The sequence below is a fragment of the Parus major genome, chromosome 2 (assembly GCF_001522545.3).
Source record: "Parus major isolate Abel chromosome 2, Parus_major1.1, whole genome shotgun sequence".
Lineage (NCBI taxonomy): Eukaryota > Metazoa > Chordata > Aves > Passeriformes > Paridae > Parus > Parus major.
Genome location: NC_031769.1, coordinates 117,215,454 through 117,235,712, shown reverse-complemented (window position 1 = coordinate 117,235,712; position 20,259 = coordinate 117,215,454). Strand labels below are relative to the sequence as shown.

Below are 20,259 nucleotides of genomic sequence, written 5' to 3'. Positions count from 1 at the left end.
ATTTAAGTACATAATTGAAGATAACCCTGAGTATTAGAAGCCTGCATTGAGTATTTGACATGTGATTTTTATTTCTTTTCACTGTATGTATTTTGGACATATGTAACCCTTTCCAATTTATAGGCCAAGAAAAACCCACAGAACAGGACAACAGTGAAACCAAACACCCTGAGACAATTAACAGATATGGAAGCTTAAATTCTTTGGATTCTACTGCTTCATCAGGAATTGGCAGTTACAGCACACAGATGTCTGGCACTGACAACCCAGAGCAGTTTGAAGTCCTAAAGCAGCAAAAGGAAATAATAGAACAAGGAATTGACTTGTGAGTGCTCTTTTATCACCCATGGGAGGGTGGATTCTTTTGGAGCTATGAAGATTCCTGGGTTTTTCTTCCTTCTCCTCATAGATACTCATCTTGTGTTAGGAAAAAAACTCTGGATGTAGCAGCACTTCCTCTGGTGAAAGAGTGCTGAATGGTGTCCCCTTTGGAGCCTGTCAACAGTATTTTGTGTTAACCTAATTCCTCACAGCTAGAAGATGAGTACTCTGAATGTTTGTTCTTTTTTCTCCAGACCTGCTTGTCTAAAAATAAGGTTTTTATATTTGGATAAAAAGAACATTGAACTCGTGATCATTTGAATATGACCTGTTTTAATGTATGTGTTACTGATGAAAATGCCTATATGCTTATGCTGATGAGACTTTATGATTAATTAACTTATCATAATTAGAACCGAAGGATAGTGTAATTTCTAAGAGCAGTCTGACGTGAATCTTCCATGTGATTTCATCTTTGTCACCTTAATCTCCTCAGTGAGGTCAGTTACATGCAAAAATGAAAGTTTTCTGTCATATAGTTCTGGGACCCTGCACAAATGCACCTTAATCCTTTAGGGCTTCAATTTCTTTCAGTTTCCTGGTTCTGTGTTTTGAATGTTTCCATTTTTACAGGCAATTAATGGATTTTTTGATTGTTTCATACAGATTAAGATAAAAAATCAACAGCATAATTGTTCTTTTCAAGATTTTTCTGTCTTTGTGGAATATTTTTTTCTTCATGAGTGCCAGAGTAAATGGGAATGGCTTATTCCTATCTAATGTGCAGTTTGACAAAGGAAAAATATTTAATATGTAGATTTTTCAGCATCTCATCTGAAATTTCTGGATTTTTTTGCTTAAGCTGGTACAGCTTTGTGCATGGGTAAAAGGGTTAACTCTCATTTCATCCTGCTCTTCATTGTACAGATTCAACAAGAAACCAAAGAGAGGGATTCAGTACCTGCAAGAACAAGGAATGCTGGGCACTACCCCTGAAGATATTGCTCAATTCTTGCATCAAGAGGAAAGATTAGATTCAGTAAGGAAACTCTTTATCCCTGATGGTTGTCTGTGCTCGTGCTGGTGTGTTTCTAGTAATTGCAAATCAGTTGGTAGTGTTTAGACTGTGTATCACATTACTGTGGAATGAAGAAAAGGAACCCTCTCTCTGTCTCTTCTAAATTTGTGAGTTCATGAAATTTGGGTTGGAGGGTGCAGTAGAGCTCTACCCTGTGCTCGGTGCATTCTGTGGTTCAGCAAGGTGTAAAGCTTGAGACTGACCTACTTGAGCTGACACAAAACTTGTACTTAGTTGCTAGTATAGCTTGAAGCAACATAGCAAATCCTATATTATTTAGTAAGGAACTGCCGTAACTATTTGTTCTTCAGAGATGGTGAAAATATTAATGTGGTGCAACAACATTAAAAGCAGTTTTTTTCCACCCCGAGAGGAGAGTTAGCTAATCGATATTAGTTTTTGACTTTATTTACAGCTAGCATCTGTTGCTGCACTTGGAAGGGTCCTGCAGTATCTGGGTGGGAATATCTCATATATGTTTTCTAATATGTTAATATTGTCATGAGAAACCTAACTTTCTAAAACAGCAGTTCTCACCATTGTGCATAAAAGCCACAACCATTGGTGCCTATGTTTACAATTGTGGCTGAAGTCACAAATTTCAGTATCAATGCTTCAAATCAGGCATCAAAACATTTTTTTTAGTATCAGTTTACATATACAGGCATCTTTATCTGAATGCATGCCCTTTTTCACTGTACTGTGTTGTGTTGACAGTGATCACCTCAGACATATTTGACTACCAGCTATTTTTATTTGAGCATCCCTTGCATCTGTTTGAGATCAGTACTCTAGGAGACAAAGTTGAGTTTAGTAAGCTTCTCATTCCTATAATGAGTTTCTTAACTACAAAAATCATTGTAGCAGAGAACAATCAATAGTAGTATTAACTTTGTCTTATGCACATGTATAATTCATCTAACAAGAAGATGGCATGTGAGTAGAAGCAGAGAAGGGAGAATATAAACTGATATGTATGAGCATGTAAGAGCATTATGATGGAATATGTGGTCAAAGTGCTTTAGACAATAGAGGAGAAGCAGGAGTACGTCTCAGTTAACTGCAATACATGCCTCTCTTTTTGTAGGACATTTGACTCTGTTGTTGTTATTTATATTTATTTTTCAAATATAAATGCACTAGTTTGTCTTTCCTATTCTTATTTCAGACTCAGGTTGGGGAGTTCCTGGGAGACAATGATAAATTTAACAAAGAAGTCATGTATGCATATGTAGACCAACATGACTTCTCGGGAAAGGATTTTGTTTCAGCTCTGCGCATGTTCCTAGAAGGATTTCGTCTACCAGGAGAAGCTCAAAAAATTGATCGCTTAATGGAGAAATTTGCTGCTAGATATTTAGAATGTAACCAAGGGTAAGGTATAGTTCTTCTTCAGAATTTTGAAAGCTGAGTATTTAGTGATAAATCCTAGTAAATTAAATTTTCTATTCTTTCTCTCTTTTTGCCTTCAGGCAAACTCTTTTTGCTAGTGCAGATACTGCATATGTTTTAGCTTACTCAATTATCATGTTGACAACAGATCTTCACAGTCCACAGGTATGTTGCTGGAATAATTATCTGTGTAATTCACAGGCATGTGACTTTCAGGCTGTGTGACAATGTAGTTGTAAGTGCTTGATGTCCAATTTAACACCAGTATGAGTGTAAGAAGTAAGGTAGTGCTACGTCCGTGCATCTTTTAAGTAACAATATTATGTTTCATGGGTGTTGAGGTTTTGAAATTTTTTTGATTAGGCCTTTCTGTAACGTAGATTTTTGTGGGCTGGGCAGTTTTATAGGGAGCATTGTAACTGATGAGCTTGCCTCATTTGTTGATATTTACAGCTACTTTCTGCATTTCAGGTTAAGAACAAAATGACAAAAGAACAGTATATTAAAATGAATAGAGGTATCAATGACAGTAAAGATCTCCCTGAAGAATATTTGTCTGCTATCTATAATGAAATAGCTGGAAAGAAGATTTCAATGAAAGAAACAAAAGAATTAACAATACCCACAAAATCGAGTAAACAGAGTAAGTAGTGGCATTGTTAGCTTCCTTCAAGGGTTGGCTCTTCGGTGTCATGAAGTCCCTTGTTTTGAAACAAGAGTTGAATGAAGCAAACACCACTTACTTAACTCACAGTGGTTCTTAGTTTCTAATTTCATATCCTTTTATTTTTAACATAAATGCATGATGCTGGCCTCAAATCTGCATTAAATACAACTGCTTATTTTCATTTCCCTTTTCCTCTGAATTCCTGGCAATCAGTGCACTGACCATGAAGGGGGCAGGTTTTGCTGTTGAGCAGCAGTTGCTAATAGGTACAGAGCAGGACCACAAATGCTGTGTGTGTGTTTTCTGTTTCTTAAATAACTGTTGTGGTTTCCTACAATAACCAATCTGTCTTCAAGTATTTTGCAATATTTGATTCTTAGGGCCCTAATTTGTGCACTGTATTATCTTTTCCTCTCTCAGATACCAGAAAAACTTTGTGTTTTGCACAGTGTGAAGATCAAGATGTTACTCACTCTACCTTTTCTACAGAGAACATTGAGAGAGACTTAACTTTATCCCATTATATTTGTATAATTTAAGTCCTAGAATAGCCTTATGAATGGATTACTTGCAGGAGATTTGCATCTGGGAAAAAAGAAATGCTCTTGTTTTCAGTATTCATTCACTTAACATAATGTTTTATTGTCATTTTTAAAAAGATGATTATTACATGCTACTTGAATTTAACTGTCTTCATGGGATGGAGGTCCTTTTATGGAACTGCAAAGGTTTAATGTACTTCTTGCACTGAAAAAGGATGTCCAGTTATTTTTACTGTTATTTTCTCTGCTGATGGATTCCTATGAAGTATCTCTTCATTCTGAATTTAGCTTAGTTTTAGGGTGTGATATTTATGCTGTCAATTGAGGTGATGGAGAAGAAATCTCTGTTGTTAAAATCTTAAAATTCTATAAAGGTATAAAAATAGTTTTCATTTCAAACACAAGTTTGCCTTAAGTTAAATTTCATCTATATTGTAAAAGAAATATGAGAAGGCTGATGTGATAATTTCAGAAAGTAAAGATAATATAAAATGCATCTGAGTATTGTACTTAATGGAAAATGTAAAATTACTATATTTCTGCAGACAGCATTGCTAAAGATGCACAAATGAGAAAAAAACTGTCTTTGCAGGTGTTGCTAGTGAGAAGCAGAGGAGACTCCTATATAACTTGGAAATGGAGCAAATGGCTAAAACAGCTAAAGCTCTTATGGAGGCAGTGAGCCACGTTCAGGCCCCTTTTACTAGTGCAACACACCTGGAGCATGTGAGACCCATGTTTAAGGTGAGATACATGTTTACATAATCATGTAGAATATCACAGTTTCTTAATACAAAATGCTGTCAGGAGTTATTGAAAATACTAAGGATTTGCATCTGCTGTGTTTTTCTCATTTTGTGAGTTGTTTAACTTGCTACAGGAAAGAGGATTTTGAGCCTTCTAATTTAGTTTCACTTACCCTGGAATTTAAGAAGTTTCTGTGCTGATAGAAGCAGCATCTTAAAGCAATGGAGCAATTATCAGGAAAAGCTTTTATCTAATGTTGTCCGTTGCAGATTAATACTTTAGAAAGCTAGGATTCTGGTCCAGTGTAGGGGAGGAAGCTGGACCTGTATTAAACTATTATTCTAAACACCTGTCTCCTGTTGTGTAAGTGCAAAGCTGTCTGCATCCCAAATTCCTTTTCCATAGCAGTGATTCAGATTCATAGATAAAGTATGTTCAGTAGCATACAATGCCTCAGTGTGCTCTTGGATGTGGTCTCTGGCATACCTAACTCACAGCAGATGTCTGCCATTGAGATAAATTGTTATGGCTTTACCATACTCTCCTTTGTGCACTTGTTCAAGTCATGGTCCTCACATGACCCCTTTGTGAACTGCTCCAGGGAGGTAAAGTCCCAGACCGCTACCACTGAATAAACAGATGGCTCCCTGGAGGGATGTGCTATGAGGTTAGGTGGAACACCAGGCCCAAGAATCACAGAAACATTTAGGTTGAAATAGACTCTTAAAAGCTTTGAGTCCTGCTGTTAACTCAGTCCTGCCAAGTCCACCACTAAACTGTGACCTGAAGTGCCACATCTGCATGTCTGTTAAATGTTTCCAGGGTTGGTGCCTGTACTGCTTCCTTAGGCAGCTCGTTCCAGCTTTTGTCAACTGCATCTGTGAAGGAGTGAGTCCTAATGCTCAACTCCTGGTGCCACTTGAGGCCCCTTGCACTCATCCTTTCACTTGTTACTTGGGAGAAGTAACTCCCACCTCTTTCACCAGCTCCATTGCCTTTCTCTGGACTCACTCCAGCACCTCCATGTCTTGCTTGTAGTGAGAGCCCAGAACTGAACACAGACTTCAAAGTGTGGCCTCACCAGTGCTGAGGACAGACCACTGCCCTGGTCCTGCTGGCCACACTTGCTGGCACAAGCCAGGATGCCATTGGCCTTCTTGGTCTCCTGGGCACATTGAGGATCATTTTAAGATTGCTGTCTTTGAGGCAAACTTATGAGTCCTTTGTCACCTTATTAAAAAAACTAGCATAGTGTTTGATTTGTATGGAGGAACGCTAAGCACAGACCTTGTTAAAAATTTACTTTTAGGCTGTTCAAAGTGTTGCATAGCAGAGATGTGCTATACTTTCTCTCTGATGACTTCCTGAAGGTTGAAATTAAATAATTCACATGCAGGCTTCTGTAAAATTCTTAGTGTGATTTTCTTCAAGACACCAGCCCTAATACTTCCTACCCTATCTGAAAAGTGTATTTCCAAAGTTCATTTCCAAAGGAGCAAAATGTGAAGCACCCTGGTTAAATTAACACCCCAAACGTGTTTCATGAAGGTGCAAAAAATTTGAAGTTGTCATTTGAGGTCACTTGGAGATGTTCATGAACTAATTAAAGTACTGAGGACAGTAGTGTAATCTATTGAACAGAGGGTCCTCTTCTCAAAAAAAAATAAGTTAGAACTGTGGAATTTGAATGCTTAATTTCACATTTTTTATTTAGACTTAAATATTCAGAAAAAAATGTACAAATTTCAGGGTATCTTACCCATTGATGTCCATGTAAAATTGATCATCGTAACTGTGTTTACAGATATATTGGCTAAATTTTTAAAACAGCAAAAATTCACTTTATGCAACTATCTAAGCAGTCCAGAATTGATTGTCTGGTTTTGAGACTTGACTTTCACGTGTAATAACAAAACAGCCCACAAATAACAGCATATATCTAGTTACAAAGCACAATATACAGACCATCAGATAGTTCTTAAGAAATTATTTCAGTTTTCTGATTTTTTAAAGATAGTTAAGTTTCAATAGCAGTGAAAATTAGGAAGGCAGTGGGAAAAAGCATACATTTCTGATCAAAAAATCATAGAATAGTTCAGGTTAGAAGGGACCTTAAAGCTCATACAATAAGGAATTAAATCCTGAATCTGTAAATTTATCCAATGCCTTCAACACTGTCCCACAGTTATGGTTTGGTATGTGCAAACTTTAAATGCTCTTTGAAGGTAGTGCTTTTGGAGTTGTTGGTTTAAATGAAACTAAAGCTCTGTGGTGCATCATTTTATTATGAAATTAAGTGTGAAATCTATTGCTCCTTGCTGTGCCCATTGACTCTGTTTTTAATCTGGGGTGACTTCAGATAAAACTATTTCTAAAATCATTCTGGGTTCTGTGGTGTTTCCTCTCCATAATCCCATGCAGCTACTGCAGGATCCCCTGCATGTTTCTGTTTTTTTTCTGCCATTGGGAGAGGGAGCCTTGACCACAAGGGAAGGACTATGCAGTAGTACTCTCTTGCAGTAATTTTAGTTTATTATTATTTTATTGCAACCTCAGTGCCACCTAAGGCAAGAGCAATGGGAAACATCAATAGTGGCTTGGGTACAAAAAGATGGCGAGATAAGGGCAACAAAATTAGTAGTAGAGCAATAAGGCAAGGGTCATGTCCTAGATTTTTGTTGTTGTTGGCTTACCATAATTTTAGTGTGATTAATAAAGTCTGCCTTACTTTGACTACCTTCCTTTTTTTTTTCTGGTGTTATTGGGATAAGCTAGTCTTACTTAAGTATGTACTTCTCATCATAAATCTGTTATATAGTGTGTTGGTTATTGCAGTAACTGTTTACTCTGTTTTTCAGTGTGCAAAGATAAAAGTCATCCTGGAAATGCTAAAACTGTACAAGATATCTAATTGACATAGCTTTAGGGTTTGGTTTTTACAACTATCTGAAGCTGGTGGCTGTATGTTTGTTGCTGAGGAAGAGGACAAGTGCTTTTGAGGGGAGCTCCACTCTACATTACTTCTACCTCAGTCTATGTCTCATGTGTCTTCTAACCACCCTATACTATTATGTATCTCATGTTTGTATATTCTGTTTCCTTTTTGTCAAAAGACAGCTTCAAAGTTGATTATGTAAGTTAAGAACGGAATTTACACTGCAGCAAGATGGTGAAATTTAGCATTCCCTTCAACTACCAACAATTGCTAATAAAACACTCACTTTGCATACATTCCAGTTGGCATGGACACCTTTCCTGGCTGCGTTCAGTGTGGGTCTACAGGACTGTGATGACACCGAAGTTGCCTCTCTTTGTTTGGAGGGTATACGATGTGCAATCCGGATTGCTTGCATTTTCAACATTCAGGTAAAGAATGTCAGATTGAGACAATACTTTGATTTATGTACCAGAAAAATGTTAGTGGGGTTCCAGGAGTCCTTGCTGCTGAAGCTGTGCACTGAAATACCGAGAGGCTGCCTGATTCTTTCATTGCTATTTCATCTGAAATTTGACTGGAAGTGTAAATTAAGTGACCTTTATTTTTCTTGGTGTTTTGTGGTGAGTGCTTCCATGCCTCTGCACTGAATGTTTGTTTCCCTAGGAATTGACTTCTTTTATGTCAAAGTATTTTATTTCTAGCATTGTTACAAAGCTGTTTAGATGTGTTGTGTTTTATAAAATGAGTCTCTCTGTCCTGTAAAATAGTATCTCTGTGAACTGTATTCGAAATACTGTTCTCAACTTCAGAGAGATTATATTAATCCAAGATGTCTATAAATGGATTAACACTTAAAGCACTGGAAATGGCATTCCTGATGTAATGAATGAATGGATCTTGCATTAAGTGCAATGCCAAGAATGCCAGACACTCTGGCACCAGAGGGCAATGGTGATTAAACATGGGCTTTTTTTGGCTTTTGTTTTTCTATTTAGAAACCGTTGGTAGGGAAGGTACAATTATGTTATTGTAGAGTATTAGTTAATAAATGGAATACTGGTCTGCCATGAGTGTTATAGCTGAAGAGAGGGGTTAGCAAAATCCATATGTTTGGCATTGTGTTATTTCATGTGTATGTTGAAAATGCTTAACAAGAGAACACACACCAACACAAAAACCAACTGTATAAGACTAAATAGAAGATGTTGAAATATAATAAAATAGGGAATGCTTTCCTTCCTTTCTTCTCTTGCACTTGTCTTTGGCAAGTTAGATAACTTTTTATACTTTTTCTACTAATGTAGAAAGGCACATCAGGACTTGTGATACAGTTACTTAAAAAAGCCCATTTGAGATCATGTGAGGTTTCTTTCCTCTGTTTTTCCACTTTATTTCTGCACAACCACCTGCCCCCAAGCTGAACAGACTTAAAAATTTGATTAACAAAGCCTTCCCTGGAGCCTGCAGATGTTCAGTGAAACACACTCCGGTTACTTTTGTTTCTAAGCTGCAAAAGTGGAACTGGTACCAATACCAGTTTCAATAGCTGCAGAGTTTAGTTTCTGGTCCTGCAATGGTCAGCCTTGCATGGGGAGGGCAAGGACATGTTTGCTCTAGGATCCCTATGACTCAGTTGTACCCTTCCATTGTCTTGGGACATGATTGGATGTCTTCCAAAAAACAGTTTTTAAATTTCAGAAAATGGGAACGTTTGCTTTTACATTTTCAGTATAAACCTTATTACTTCTTCATTTTCTATGGAAACTGTTTTGTTGGTATAATTAAAAACAGTACTGGTTTGTTGATGATTTCAGTATTACAGGATGATTCCAGTTCACAAGGTCTCGATTAGATGGGATATTGTCTGACTGCAGACACCAGATAGCTCTGGTGGTTTGAAGGAGACTGGCACATCCGTACTTTAACTTTAAGATTTTACTTTAGACTTAAGGATCTCTTCTGTTGGAATGAAGTTTTTCCTCATGTGCTTAACCAGTGATGGTAACTTAACAGTTTTCATAGTGTAAATGTACAGAAATTAAGATTGGTGTCTATTAAGAGTTTACATTTGCTTACACACCTTGAGAGATAACAGAGGGACCTGTATGCCTTTAATTTTAAGAAAAATTACAAAGTGCACAATATAGTTGAAGTTATGCATGTTCACCTCTAAAACTTCAATTATAGATTCTGGTTTTAATTATTTATGCCTTTAATCTTAGACTTGTCACACAGTCTGACTTTTGTCTTTAAGCATCTGAGACAAGGTATGCATCAAAAGGATGTACTTAATCTGCTTATATCATTAGGTTAAAATTTCTGAGTGATAGACACATTATTTAGTTGTTTGTCTTCTGCTTTAGGAGAAGCTGAGAAAAAAAGGGGAGGGAGGAATTCCTGTGTGAATGAGTAGAACTGTAAACATTTTGGGTTTTTTGGAAGATACACAGTTTGTAGATTCTAAAGATTCATTGCTTAGTACTTAGTACTTGCTTTGAGACTTCATTTTTCTGTGCTTCTGCATCATTTTGTGTTCCTTTGCCAGCATACCTTGCAGTAGTGGTTTGAATGTGGCAGCTATAGTGTGATCAGTGACTCAGTGGCAGTATTTCCCTTCTACCATATTCCACTGTTGTGGTGTTCATGTTTTCTCTGTGGAGTCCCATTCTTCCTGGAGTTTTTTGTTAATATTTTATATCTGGCTGCTTTCCATGCTCAGTGATTTTTTACTTAAAAAGAGCCCTAAATATCCAAACAGTTAAATATATTTCATAATTGTCATTTGTTTATCTGGTGTACAACCATTTCACTTTACAGCATTCTCTTTATACATAACAGGAGAACAAATGCACTTGTGGGCTCCACTCTAATCTCCTTTTTACCATTGTAAAAAAATTGTAATTGGTTCATGTGAGATCTGAGGAGTTCCCTTTGTTGCTTATAGATACCATACACATAAAAATTGGGTAACTGGGTAGAATTTTCTTTTGTGAGGTCTATCTAGATTATGGTTACTTGCTGTTTACCCATGACACTTGCTTCAGAAGCTTCTGTGGTGCTCCAAATGATGTGGATTAAATCAAATAGCTTTTGAGAAATTCCATGGAATGTCCTAACAGGCCATTTAGATACATTTTTTAGATTTTGTTGACAAAAAATGCTTAAACTTAAATGAGTCTGCTAAAGGCAGCATTTTCAGATTAGGTCTGAGTATAGTACAAGAATATTAAAAGCTAGGCTAAGTAGCAACATTGCTTCTGAAACAACATCCTGTTTTCCCCAAAAAAGACCAAACCAGAAACTTAAATGCAACTTTTGCATTCTATGCTGTCAGACATTACACTTCTTGTTCCTAAACCAGAAAGAACCTGATTTCATCCTACAGATATCTTCTTACTGGTGAAGAACTTGATACATTTTCACTAAGCTTTGGAAATCCAGTTCTAGGAAGAGAAAGGTATATTGTATAGTTGATGAAATCACAGAGATTGCACTAAGAACTAAAAATGGCAAAAATATTTATGAGATATTTGTTTCTTTCCCTCCCATTTGTAGCTTGAAAGAGATGCGTATGTTCAAGCATTAGCAAGATTTACATTGCTTACAGTGAGTTCTGGTATTACTGAAATGAAGCAGAAGAATATTGACACCATTAAAACTCTCATCACGGTGGCTCATACGGATGGAAACTATTTAGGAAATTCCTGGCATGAGGTACAAGTCATTTCTATTTAAACTGTACAAAAGCATGTTCACTGATTTTTCAACACCGTAGTGTGCTTACTTGCGGGATTTAGGTAAGTGCTGCATGTATACTTTTGTTGCATACATTATGCAGCTAATTAAAGTAGCAAAACATGCCTAAGTGAGAAATAAAACTGTGAGAGACAAATCCAGTACTATTTAAATTAATATTCATTTTAGACAAAAGAACAGATTTTCTGACCTCAAGTGTTTAGAGTTCTTTTCTTCTAAAGATCTTTACCGGCTTTTTGTTGGTAAACAATTTCTTTATTCTCTGGAATAGATTCTGAAATGCATCAGTCAACTTGAACTGGCACAGTTAATAGGAACTGGAGTAAAACCTCGCTACATCTCAGGGACAGTGCGCGGCAGGGAAGGTTCTTTTACTGGAACAAAAGATCAGGCACCTGATGAATTTGTGGGGCTGGGACTGGGTAAGTAATGCAAATATGAAATATTTCATTTAACTGGTTTTGTTCAGAGAACTATTTAAATTTGTTCTGTGTTTTTATGTGAGGTTCTGACAAAAGACCATGAAGTATTCCTTGTAAAACTTACGCTTTGACTAGATGTATTCCAATTTCTGGAATATTTAGTTTGCTCTGTTATTATTGCTGGGGTGGAAAATTTAAGAAGATTATATATATTATTCACTTCTATTAAAATATAGCTTTCCAACTAAGAATGGATTGCAGATGGTATGACCAGATTTAATAATATTGCAACATTAGTGTGCCAAGTATTTTACCAAGCAAGTAAGTCAGTATGTGTAGGTTAAGCATCTGTTGTGGAGCTTTGTGAGACACACACAGAATTCAAACCAAGTGGGAGATGAATTTAGCTTAAATTCTGAAAATCCATTTCTTTCCTATTCTGGTTACTTCAGTACTGAGTAAGTGCCTTTTTTAGACTTGAGCACCAAAATATACTGCAAAAAATGAGATGTTTCTTACCTTCTTATAAAAGTATAAGACTTACCTTAAATTTATCTTTAGAAGGTTTGGGGTTGTTTTTTATTTGTTTGTTTTAAATGGGAACACGGTTAAAGATATACAGGTGTAGGATATAGGACATTAAAAAACTCCGGAAACATCAAAGTATATATATATAAGTGTTTTTGACTATGAGAAAGTTTCAGTTACAGTGTGATGCTCAGTGTCTCCTGCCTTTTTGAACTTCACCCACAGCCAAACAAGCCTCAGTTTTTCGTGTAACTTTTTTTTGAGTAATGATAATTTTCTATTTCCCCTGATTTTAGCTCCCAAACTAGTCCTAATAATTCATCTTTGTGTTCTCCTCAGACAGTTTTTCTTCTTCTATAGTCATTCCTTTTATTTCCCTTCTGCTCCCCTTTGGCCTGCCTCTGTACACCCCTCACCTTGCCAAAGATTGATGAAGGGAAAACTTAGGCCTGGAAATCAATGAGTCTGCCAACATCTCATATTCTGAGCTTCTTCCTGCCCTTTCAATATGCATCCTTCAGTTTAGTGTTCCCTGATGACCTGTGCAACTTGGCTACTTCCAAATGCTGGCAGTTTCTCTATGCTGCAGTGACTGGCCTTTAAAGGTTTAAAGTCCTCATAACTCAAGAATGTAAACGGTTTTCAGGTGTCTCTAAATCATACTTACCAGTCATTGGTATAGGTCCAGCTCATAAAGACCTTTTGCTGCTGTCAGCTACATTTCTAGGGAAAACAGTTTATGCCCCAGTGCATAAAATGTTTTTCTCTGAACCAAAATTTTGGAATGCTTGTTACAGTGCACATATGGAAACTTCACCATTTTCTTTTTTTTTTCTTTTTTTTTTTCAATAATGTTGCTTCAATCTTATAGGAAAATGCTTAACTTGGTTTTCATGCACTAAGGGGCTGTTAGAACATTTTCTCAACTGTTTTAGTTATTTTACTTCTGTCCATAAATCCTTTTTTGCAGATAGGTTCATCTTCCATGATTACTCCAAAGTATGCATTGGAACTACAGGTTTCAAAGGAGCTTTCTAGAAAGCTAAATTCATTTAAAGAATACACAATGTGTATGTCCATATACACAGACATATTTTGCAGGAAAATAGTTGTTTAGAGTGAGTGAAGCTGCAGTCTGGTGACACAGAAGCTCCATCTTTCAGACCTACTAGCAAAATCAGATGTGGATGAGCAGTAGTACTCAGTCTTCTTGGTAAAGTTAATATGTTTTCTGAGATAACAAAGATCAACCAAACCAGACACAAAAGTTCCTTTGCTCATTTACTGCCTCAGCAAGGATTCAGGTGTGGCTGTTCAGGCATCTGCATTCAAATGTCATTATCTCTTGTATTACCTTCCTGTTGTGACCCCTTTTGTTGTTGTTGTTGTTGTACTTGGAAATTCAAAACATCACAAACATGGGGGTTGTAAAAGTAAATGAATAAGCATCTAGTCTATTTCTCCTTTGGTAGGAATGTTGCCTTACTTGGAATTGTAATTGTGAAATTCACATTTCTTCTATGTCAATTTCTGTTCACGAAGTTGGAAGACAAAACCTGCTGCTGTGAGTAGGTCATAGCCAAAGTGTACTTCTTGGGTAACCAGAAATCCTCTTTGGACAGTGGGAATCCGAGGAGTCTCTTTTTTGTAAAGCAGTTACATAACTGACTCCTGTGTTTCATTGTAAAAGATTTCACAGCTGTTAGAGTCTAAGTCTCCTGTCTGTTTAGGTTTTCAAGCTTTGCATTACAAATCCTGTGATCACAAGGAATTCTCATGTAAACTCTTAGAGTTGGTTAAGGTTTTGACTCCTTGGAAATAACTCTTCAAATTCCCCTCACAGTCAGCTGCCCATTATCTGTGTTTCTTACTTGACTCATTAGCAAGATTCAACCTAATTGACACTGGCAGCCTGTGTACTTGCAAGAGAAGTCTTGATCAAACCCAGGGGTATTATAAATTGCTGAGATACAAGTGTGAGGGTACATATGTATGTACAGAGAAGTTGTTCCATAAATGCCCTAGGAAAATACTTCAGGTGGGTCAGATTATATAGATTTGACAGTCATCTTCAGCCACCTTCAAGTGGGGATGAAGCACATCAAGACAGAGGCAGGCTGAATATGAGAAGGTTTTCTCTCAGCAAACCTCTGAGAACAGAACTACTTGCCTCTTTCAGTCTCCTTTCTATATTGCTGGGGGAAAAAAAAGTCCTGAATACAGGGTATGTGGAATTACCCAGAGTGGTTGCAAGATTCCTGCTCTTTTTTTTTTGATGGTAGTTCAAGGGAAGATTGGATTTTGCTAAAAATTTTGGGATTTTTCTCACTGCAAAGATAGCAGTTTCTTCATATGAGCATTCCCAGATGTGGGTTAGTTTCCATCCTCTAAAATAAATAATTGCTATTTTTATTTATAGATACTTCTCACTATTTTGGGGTGATAATTTTGCTGTAATTGAGATGTAGCTTAAAGATGGAGTTTTGGTGGAAGCTCTTCTTTCTGAATGAGAAAAAATAAAATCTTTTGGGATGGATTTACTCTCTTGATGGTAATTAAGTGTGAAAAATTCTCCTCTAAGCTATATTCTCAGTCATATGTTGTGCATTCTAAGTGGCAAGATTTCCAAAGGTTCATTGGAAATCATGGAGGAAAAAAAAGGTAATTCTTTTGAGGTTTATTTTTTTCATTTGTATCTGTTGCTCTAAATGTGGACAGTTTTTGGGGACTAATATAGTTTATATATGGATAGAGATATAATACTTAGGTAATTAGGATAATTAGGACTTACACCAACATGCAACTGTTCACTGAGATGGCCAGCTCATGCAAGGGAAATTCATAATGTACTTCCCTTTTTGTGAATTAAAAATATATTTAATTATACTGGTAGTGGCACAACTTTTCTTCTTCTTTGTTCCCAACCCATTCCATATTCTTTCTTACCCATTTTTCAAATTTTTTTTCATTGTAGTTGGTGGAAATGTGGATTGGAAGCAGATAGCAAGTATTCAGGAATCCATTGGTGAAACTAGCTCCCAAAGCGTTGTTGTTGCTGTAGACAGGTACTGTAAAAAATTTATTGTTTCCATCTGAAGTTTTTTTGAGCAGTATTTGAATACCTTGTGCTAAGAAAAGGACCTTCTTTATTTGGAAAAGACTACATAAAAACTACCATAGTGCAGTGCTTTTCAGATGGGGGGGGAAAGATTTTTTTTTTGGATCATCGGTGTTTCTGAAAGAAGGAGCAGAATGAAGATTACATAATAAGCTTTTTTACTGATAAAAAAGTTACTAAAGAAGACTTGAATAAAGAATGAAGTCTGCTGTAGTGTCTGTTGAATCTTGATTTACTGTATATAGTAATAGATAGCAAATCTCATTTTGGCTTTGTACTGAGGACACTGTCAGACCCTTTTTCTCCTAAATTTAATTACTGACTCCCTGCTTTCCTCTAGGTTATGTAGATGTTGTCTGAAATGACCAAAATTATTATTCCAATCTTCCATTCTATGAATCACATCTATTTTAACTGGATTTGGCTAGGCAGAATACATATTATGAGCATTCCCTATTTATATCCTACAGTAGTGATCAGACCGGAGTGTTCATGGATCTTGCTTGCTCAGCATATAAGAGATCAGAACATATAATTTTCTTAATGGTTGTCAAAATTGATGAAGAGGTATCATTTTGAAGGCTTACAAACACTTCTGTGGTTGAAATACAGTCAGAAAGATGGATGTCAGTTCAATGAAAAGTTGTCTTGCAGTAAAATCACATCAGGTGTACTGGAAGCTTGATGTCAAACATATAATAGATGTTTAAGTTTGCAGTGTCCCTCCCTGCTTCATAATGGGAAGTGTTTCAAATACCTACTTGTCATGACAAATGGATATTGTGCACTCTGGAGACGTTTGAGTTCTGTATTTGGATCAGGGATGATAGAAGCTGACAGTATTCTTGCTATGTCTTTACAATTACTAACTGTTTTTAAATAAATAAAGGTAATCAGAGACTGTCTATATATCATTGAGGAAAACAAGACAAGGAAACTTGATCAGATTTAACACATGCTTTTCTTAAGAAATTTTAACCATGTCTTCAACTGCACTTTACAGAATATTTACGGGATCTACGAGGTTGGATGGAAATGCTATTGGTAGGTTTCGTCTCCTCCCTACCCTTCCCCACCCCTGTAAACTAAACACTGGAAAAATATTGCATTAAAAACTGTGGTCATTTAACAGTGGATTTCGTTCGCTGGCTTTGTGCTGTGTCCATGGATGAGCTGCTGTCTGCTACCCACCCTCGAATGTTTAGCCTGCAGAAGATAGTAGAGATTTCTTATTACAACATGGGCCGGATAAGGTTACAGTGGTCCAGGATCTGGGAAGTTATTGGCGATCATTTTAATAAGGTATCCTTGTTAATGCTTATAGTTCATACTCCTTCAGTTATTGATACAGATTATTTTATTTTGAGATTTATTGGAAAATAAATGTATCATGTGCTTGTATGAATCAAAATGGTTTTTCTGTCCTTCTCTGTAAGCTTAAACCAACAAAATTGTAAAGCCGGAAAGACCTGCAAGAAGGCAGAAGTACACAGTATAACAAATATAAAAACAGAAGTATATATTAAATTATTTATCATGATCTGTGTCCAGAACTGGCTGCTGTTCTGTATTGCAGTTTTTGGGGGTGTTTCATGATGCTTGGTTTAAGAGTTTGTTTTCAAGTCGAAATTGACTGTTTATCAAATGAATGTTTGACATGCACTTTTAATACAGATTTTGAGGACAGACAGCTTGCTTGTTTTTAGAAGGTTTTAAATGCCAGGTTATTTAATGTAGAAAATAGCTGGAATTAGTTAGGGATTATTGAATTGTATAAACAGTGTGGTTTCTGGAACTGACTACTGTTTATTTCGTTAATTTTCCTGTACTGCTTAGTTCTCTGCCATCAACTGTAAAGGCAGCTTGTGCTGAATCCATAAGATTCTGATGCAAGCTTACTCTGCATTTCTATTCTACATTCTCAGGTTGGCTGCAATCCAAATGAAGATGTAGCTATTTTTGCAGTAGACTCATTAAGGCAATTGTCAATGAAGTTCTTGGAAAAAGGAGAACTTGCTAATTTCCGATTCCAGAAGGATTTCCTAAGACCATTTGAACATATCATGAAGAGAAACAGGTAATAACATACAATTAACTGAATTGCTTGGGATCACAAGCATCAACTTTTGCTATTAATGTTTCAAATTGCTTTTGTAAAATCAGTTGTTAGAGATTTATACTATTCTAATTGATTATGTAATTGATTTTTAAAAATTGTTTTATTATCCTAATTTAGGTCTCCTACTATTCGAGACATGGTTGTACGGTGCATTGCACAGATGGTGAATTCCCAGGCTGCTAACATTCGTTCTGGCTGGAAAAACATTTTTTCAGTGTTTCATCTGGCAGCTTCAGATCAGGATGAAAGTATAGTGGAACTGGCATTCCAGACTACAGGACACATTGTCAGTGAGTATAAACCATATTCAGATGTCATGGAAGTGAGTGTCACTCCAGAGCCCAAGAGGCTTTGCCTCTGGACTCACAGCCTGCATAACAGAGCCTGCTTCATGTCTTGGAACCAATGATTTACACATCCCAATCAGTCCTCTGGGAAAATACTTATAAAAGTCACTCAATGGATTAGAATCACTGGTTTTCTTTATGCCTTTTAAAAAAAACTTACCTGTTTGTAGTGTTCTGTAGTAAAACAACTCAGGCATTAGATAATTCTATTTAATGTGTACATTTTTATTTAAATGTTTATTTAATTATTTCTGGCATTTTCCATAGGAAAAAAAAGTACATATTTTACTAATATGTTGTTTGCTTGTCATTTTCTGTGTTTCTGAATTGTGCTTGTGTAAGGCCTGTTTAGGAGACAGTGTGGAACTAGGGGGTGCTGTGACATTTTTTTTTTGTCTCTCTCTATTCTAATCTAGATCCCAGGCTTTACGGGATCTCTTTATTCTGTCTGAACCTCTGCAAGTTTATGAAACTGTTTTATCATTGATTAAGCACTTTTTTTCTTCAAAAGCTATTTAAAAACAAGGCAAAATGTAACTGGGGAGGAGGTCCATTAGTAGGTGGAACTCCATGCTTCATGCATCCCTCTTAAGCTCTGGTGACACAGACTAGTGTTAAATAGTAAGCCTGTTAGTCTGGTCTTGCTTAACTGTTACATTTCCCTGCTTTAGTCTAGATTAATTTACTTTAAACATTTCACTGTCAAAGTGAAATGCCCTCTGGATAATGTTTTTTTTGTTTTCTTTATTTTTCTTTAGTTTTTCTTACTACTCAGGCATTTGACAGCAGCAATCAATGAACCAGTCTCTGATGACTTCTGTTACAGACAGTTCATATAAGAATTAATAGATTTTAAAGCATGACACATTTTTTCTCCTGTTCACACTTTTCTTTCAGCAATCGTGTTTGAAAAACACTTCCCAGCAACCATAGATTCTTTCCAGGATGCAGTGAAGTGCTTGTCTGAATTTGCCTGCAATGCAGCATTTCCAGATACCAGTATGGAAGCGATCCGCCTCATTCGCCACTGTGCAAAATATGTGTCTGACAGGCCTCAGGTATAGTCTATGTTAACTAAATTACAAGTGCTTTTATAAAGAAAAAAAGTAGTTATACTAAACTTACTGCCTTCCCTTCAAGTTTCATAGATTTCATGGAAAATACCTTTCTCATTAGAAATGTACTTTATTCAGAAACAATTGGAGTATAAAATTATGCAGGCTTGGAAAGTAAGGGTGATTTTTCTATTCTTCTTTTATTCCCCTTTGCCCATCCCTACCCACCACCCAGTTTCAGCTGGTGACTAGCATTCCTGAGAGCTGTTGGAAATCAGCATATCTCAGGATCTGCTCTCCACTGAGAAAAGTGAAGAAATGGATAATGGCATAACCAAAAATGCTTGATATCCTCAAAATGTTATGGTTAGATCCTCACTTTCAGCGCTGTCTCTATAAAAATAAGAGCAAGGGACTCACACTAAACTGCAAGCAAAAGCTGATGCTTAAATGTGTAATCCTGTTTATTTTTTTAGGTTTATTCTTCATAAGCATTAGTTTGAAAAACACTTCACTTTCTCAGTGTTACTGTTTCAATTGCCAATTCATCTGAGGTATCAGGGTGTAATTCTCTTGCAGGAGAGAGATTGTTATTTACAGTCCAGCTGTGTTTTATTTTGAAGAATCTAACTTCTATGGCTGTATAACTCTGTGTTTCCTTCTAAAGGCATTCAAGGAGTACACAAGTGACGATATGAATGTAGCTCCTGAAGACAGAGTGTGGGTGCGAGGATGGTTCCCAATTCTCTTTGAGTTGTCCTGTATCATCAATAGATGCAAATTAGATGTAAGAACCAGGTAACAATCAGTATTTGTAATTCAAATTTTAAAAGGCCTGCTTTATACTTTTTGAATAAAAACAACTCTTGGTAAATGTAAATCCTGTAAAATTTCTTAAGTATTTAATTTGGATGATACCACTGTGGAAACAATAAATGCCTTTTAAATAGACATTGGAATACAGAAATTAAGTCTGTGTTCTGTACTTTTGAAATTTTGATTTTCTATTATAATAAACAACAAAGTTATATGATTGTGATTGCATTCTGTGTCTTGCTTATCCTACTTACCTTGGGAATTTTAAAACTGTTTTTATACCATGATTCATTAAGTGGTTGAGGATTGCAGAAATGGTTACAAGAAGCCAAGCTGTACTCTGATCTCATGTAAAACTTGCTTATTTTCCTGGAAAATTATTTTCCCTTGTAAAGTGTATTCAATTGTAGTTC

General features: G+C 36.3%; 1 protein-coding gene across 1 annotated transcript in view; it reads left to right on the top strand.

Annotated features, from left to right (window-relative positions):
* Positions 1-20,259, top strand: part of ARFGEF1 (ADP ribosylation factor guanine nucleotide exchange factor 1) — an 85,083-nt gene that overhangs the window by 51,661 nt on the left and 13,163 nt on the right. Inside the window, exons 14-29 of the mRNA XM_015618776.3 lie at positions 124-325; positions 1,249-1,360; positions 2,568-2,773; positions 2,872-2,956; positions 3,263-3,434; positions 4,593-4,744; positions 7,985-8,113; positions 11,241-11,399; positions 11,713-11,863; positions 15,366-15,456; positions 16,513-16,553; positions 16,642-16,811; positions 17,435-17,586; positions 17,746-17,918; positions 18,873-19,033; positions 19,698-19,828. Of these exons, the coding sequence (XP_015474262.1) occupies positions 124-325; positions 1,249-1,360; positions 2,568-2,773; positions 2,872-2,956; positions 3,263-3,434; positions 4,593-4,744; positions 7,985-8,113; positions 11,241-11,399; positions 11,713-11,863; positions 15,366-15,456; positions 16,513-16,553; positions 16,642-16,811; positions 17,435-17,586; positions 17,746-17,918; positions 18,873-19,033; positions 19,698-19,828 (2,287 nt within the window). The remainder of the gene's footprint in view (positions 1-123; positions 326-1,248; positions 1,361-2,567; positions 2,774-2,871; positions 2,957-3,262; positions 3,435-4,592; positions 4,745-7,984; positions 8,114-11,240; positions 11,400-11,712; positions 11,864-15,365; positions 15,457-16,512; positions 16,554-16,641; positions 16,812-17,434; positions 17,587-17,745; positions 17,919-18,872; positions 19,034-19,697; positions 19,829-20,259) is intronic.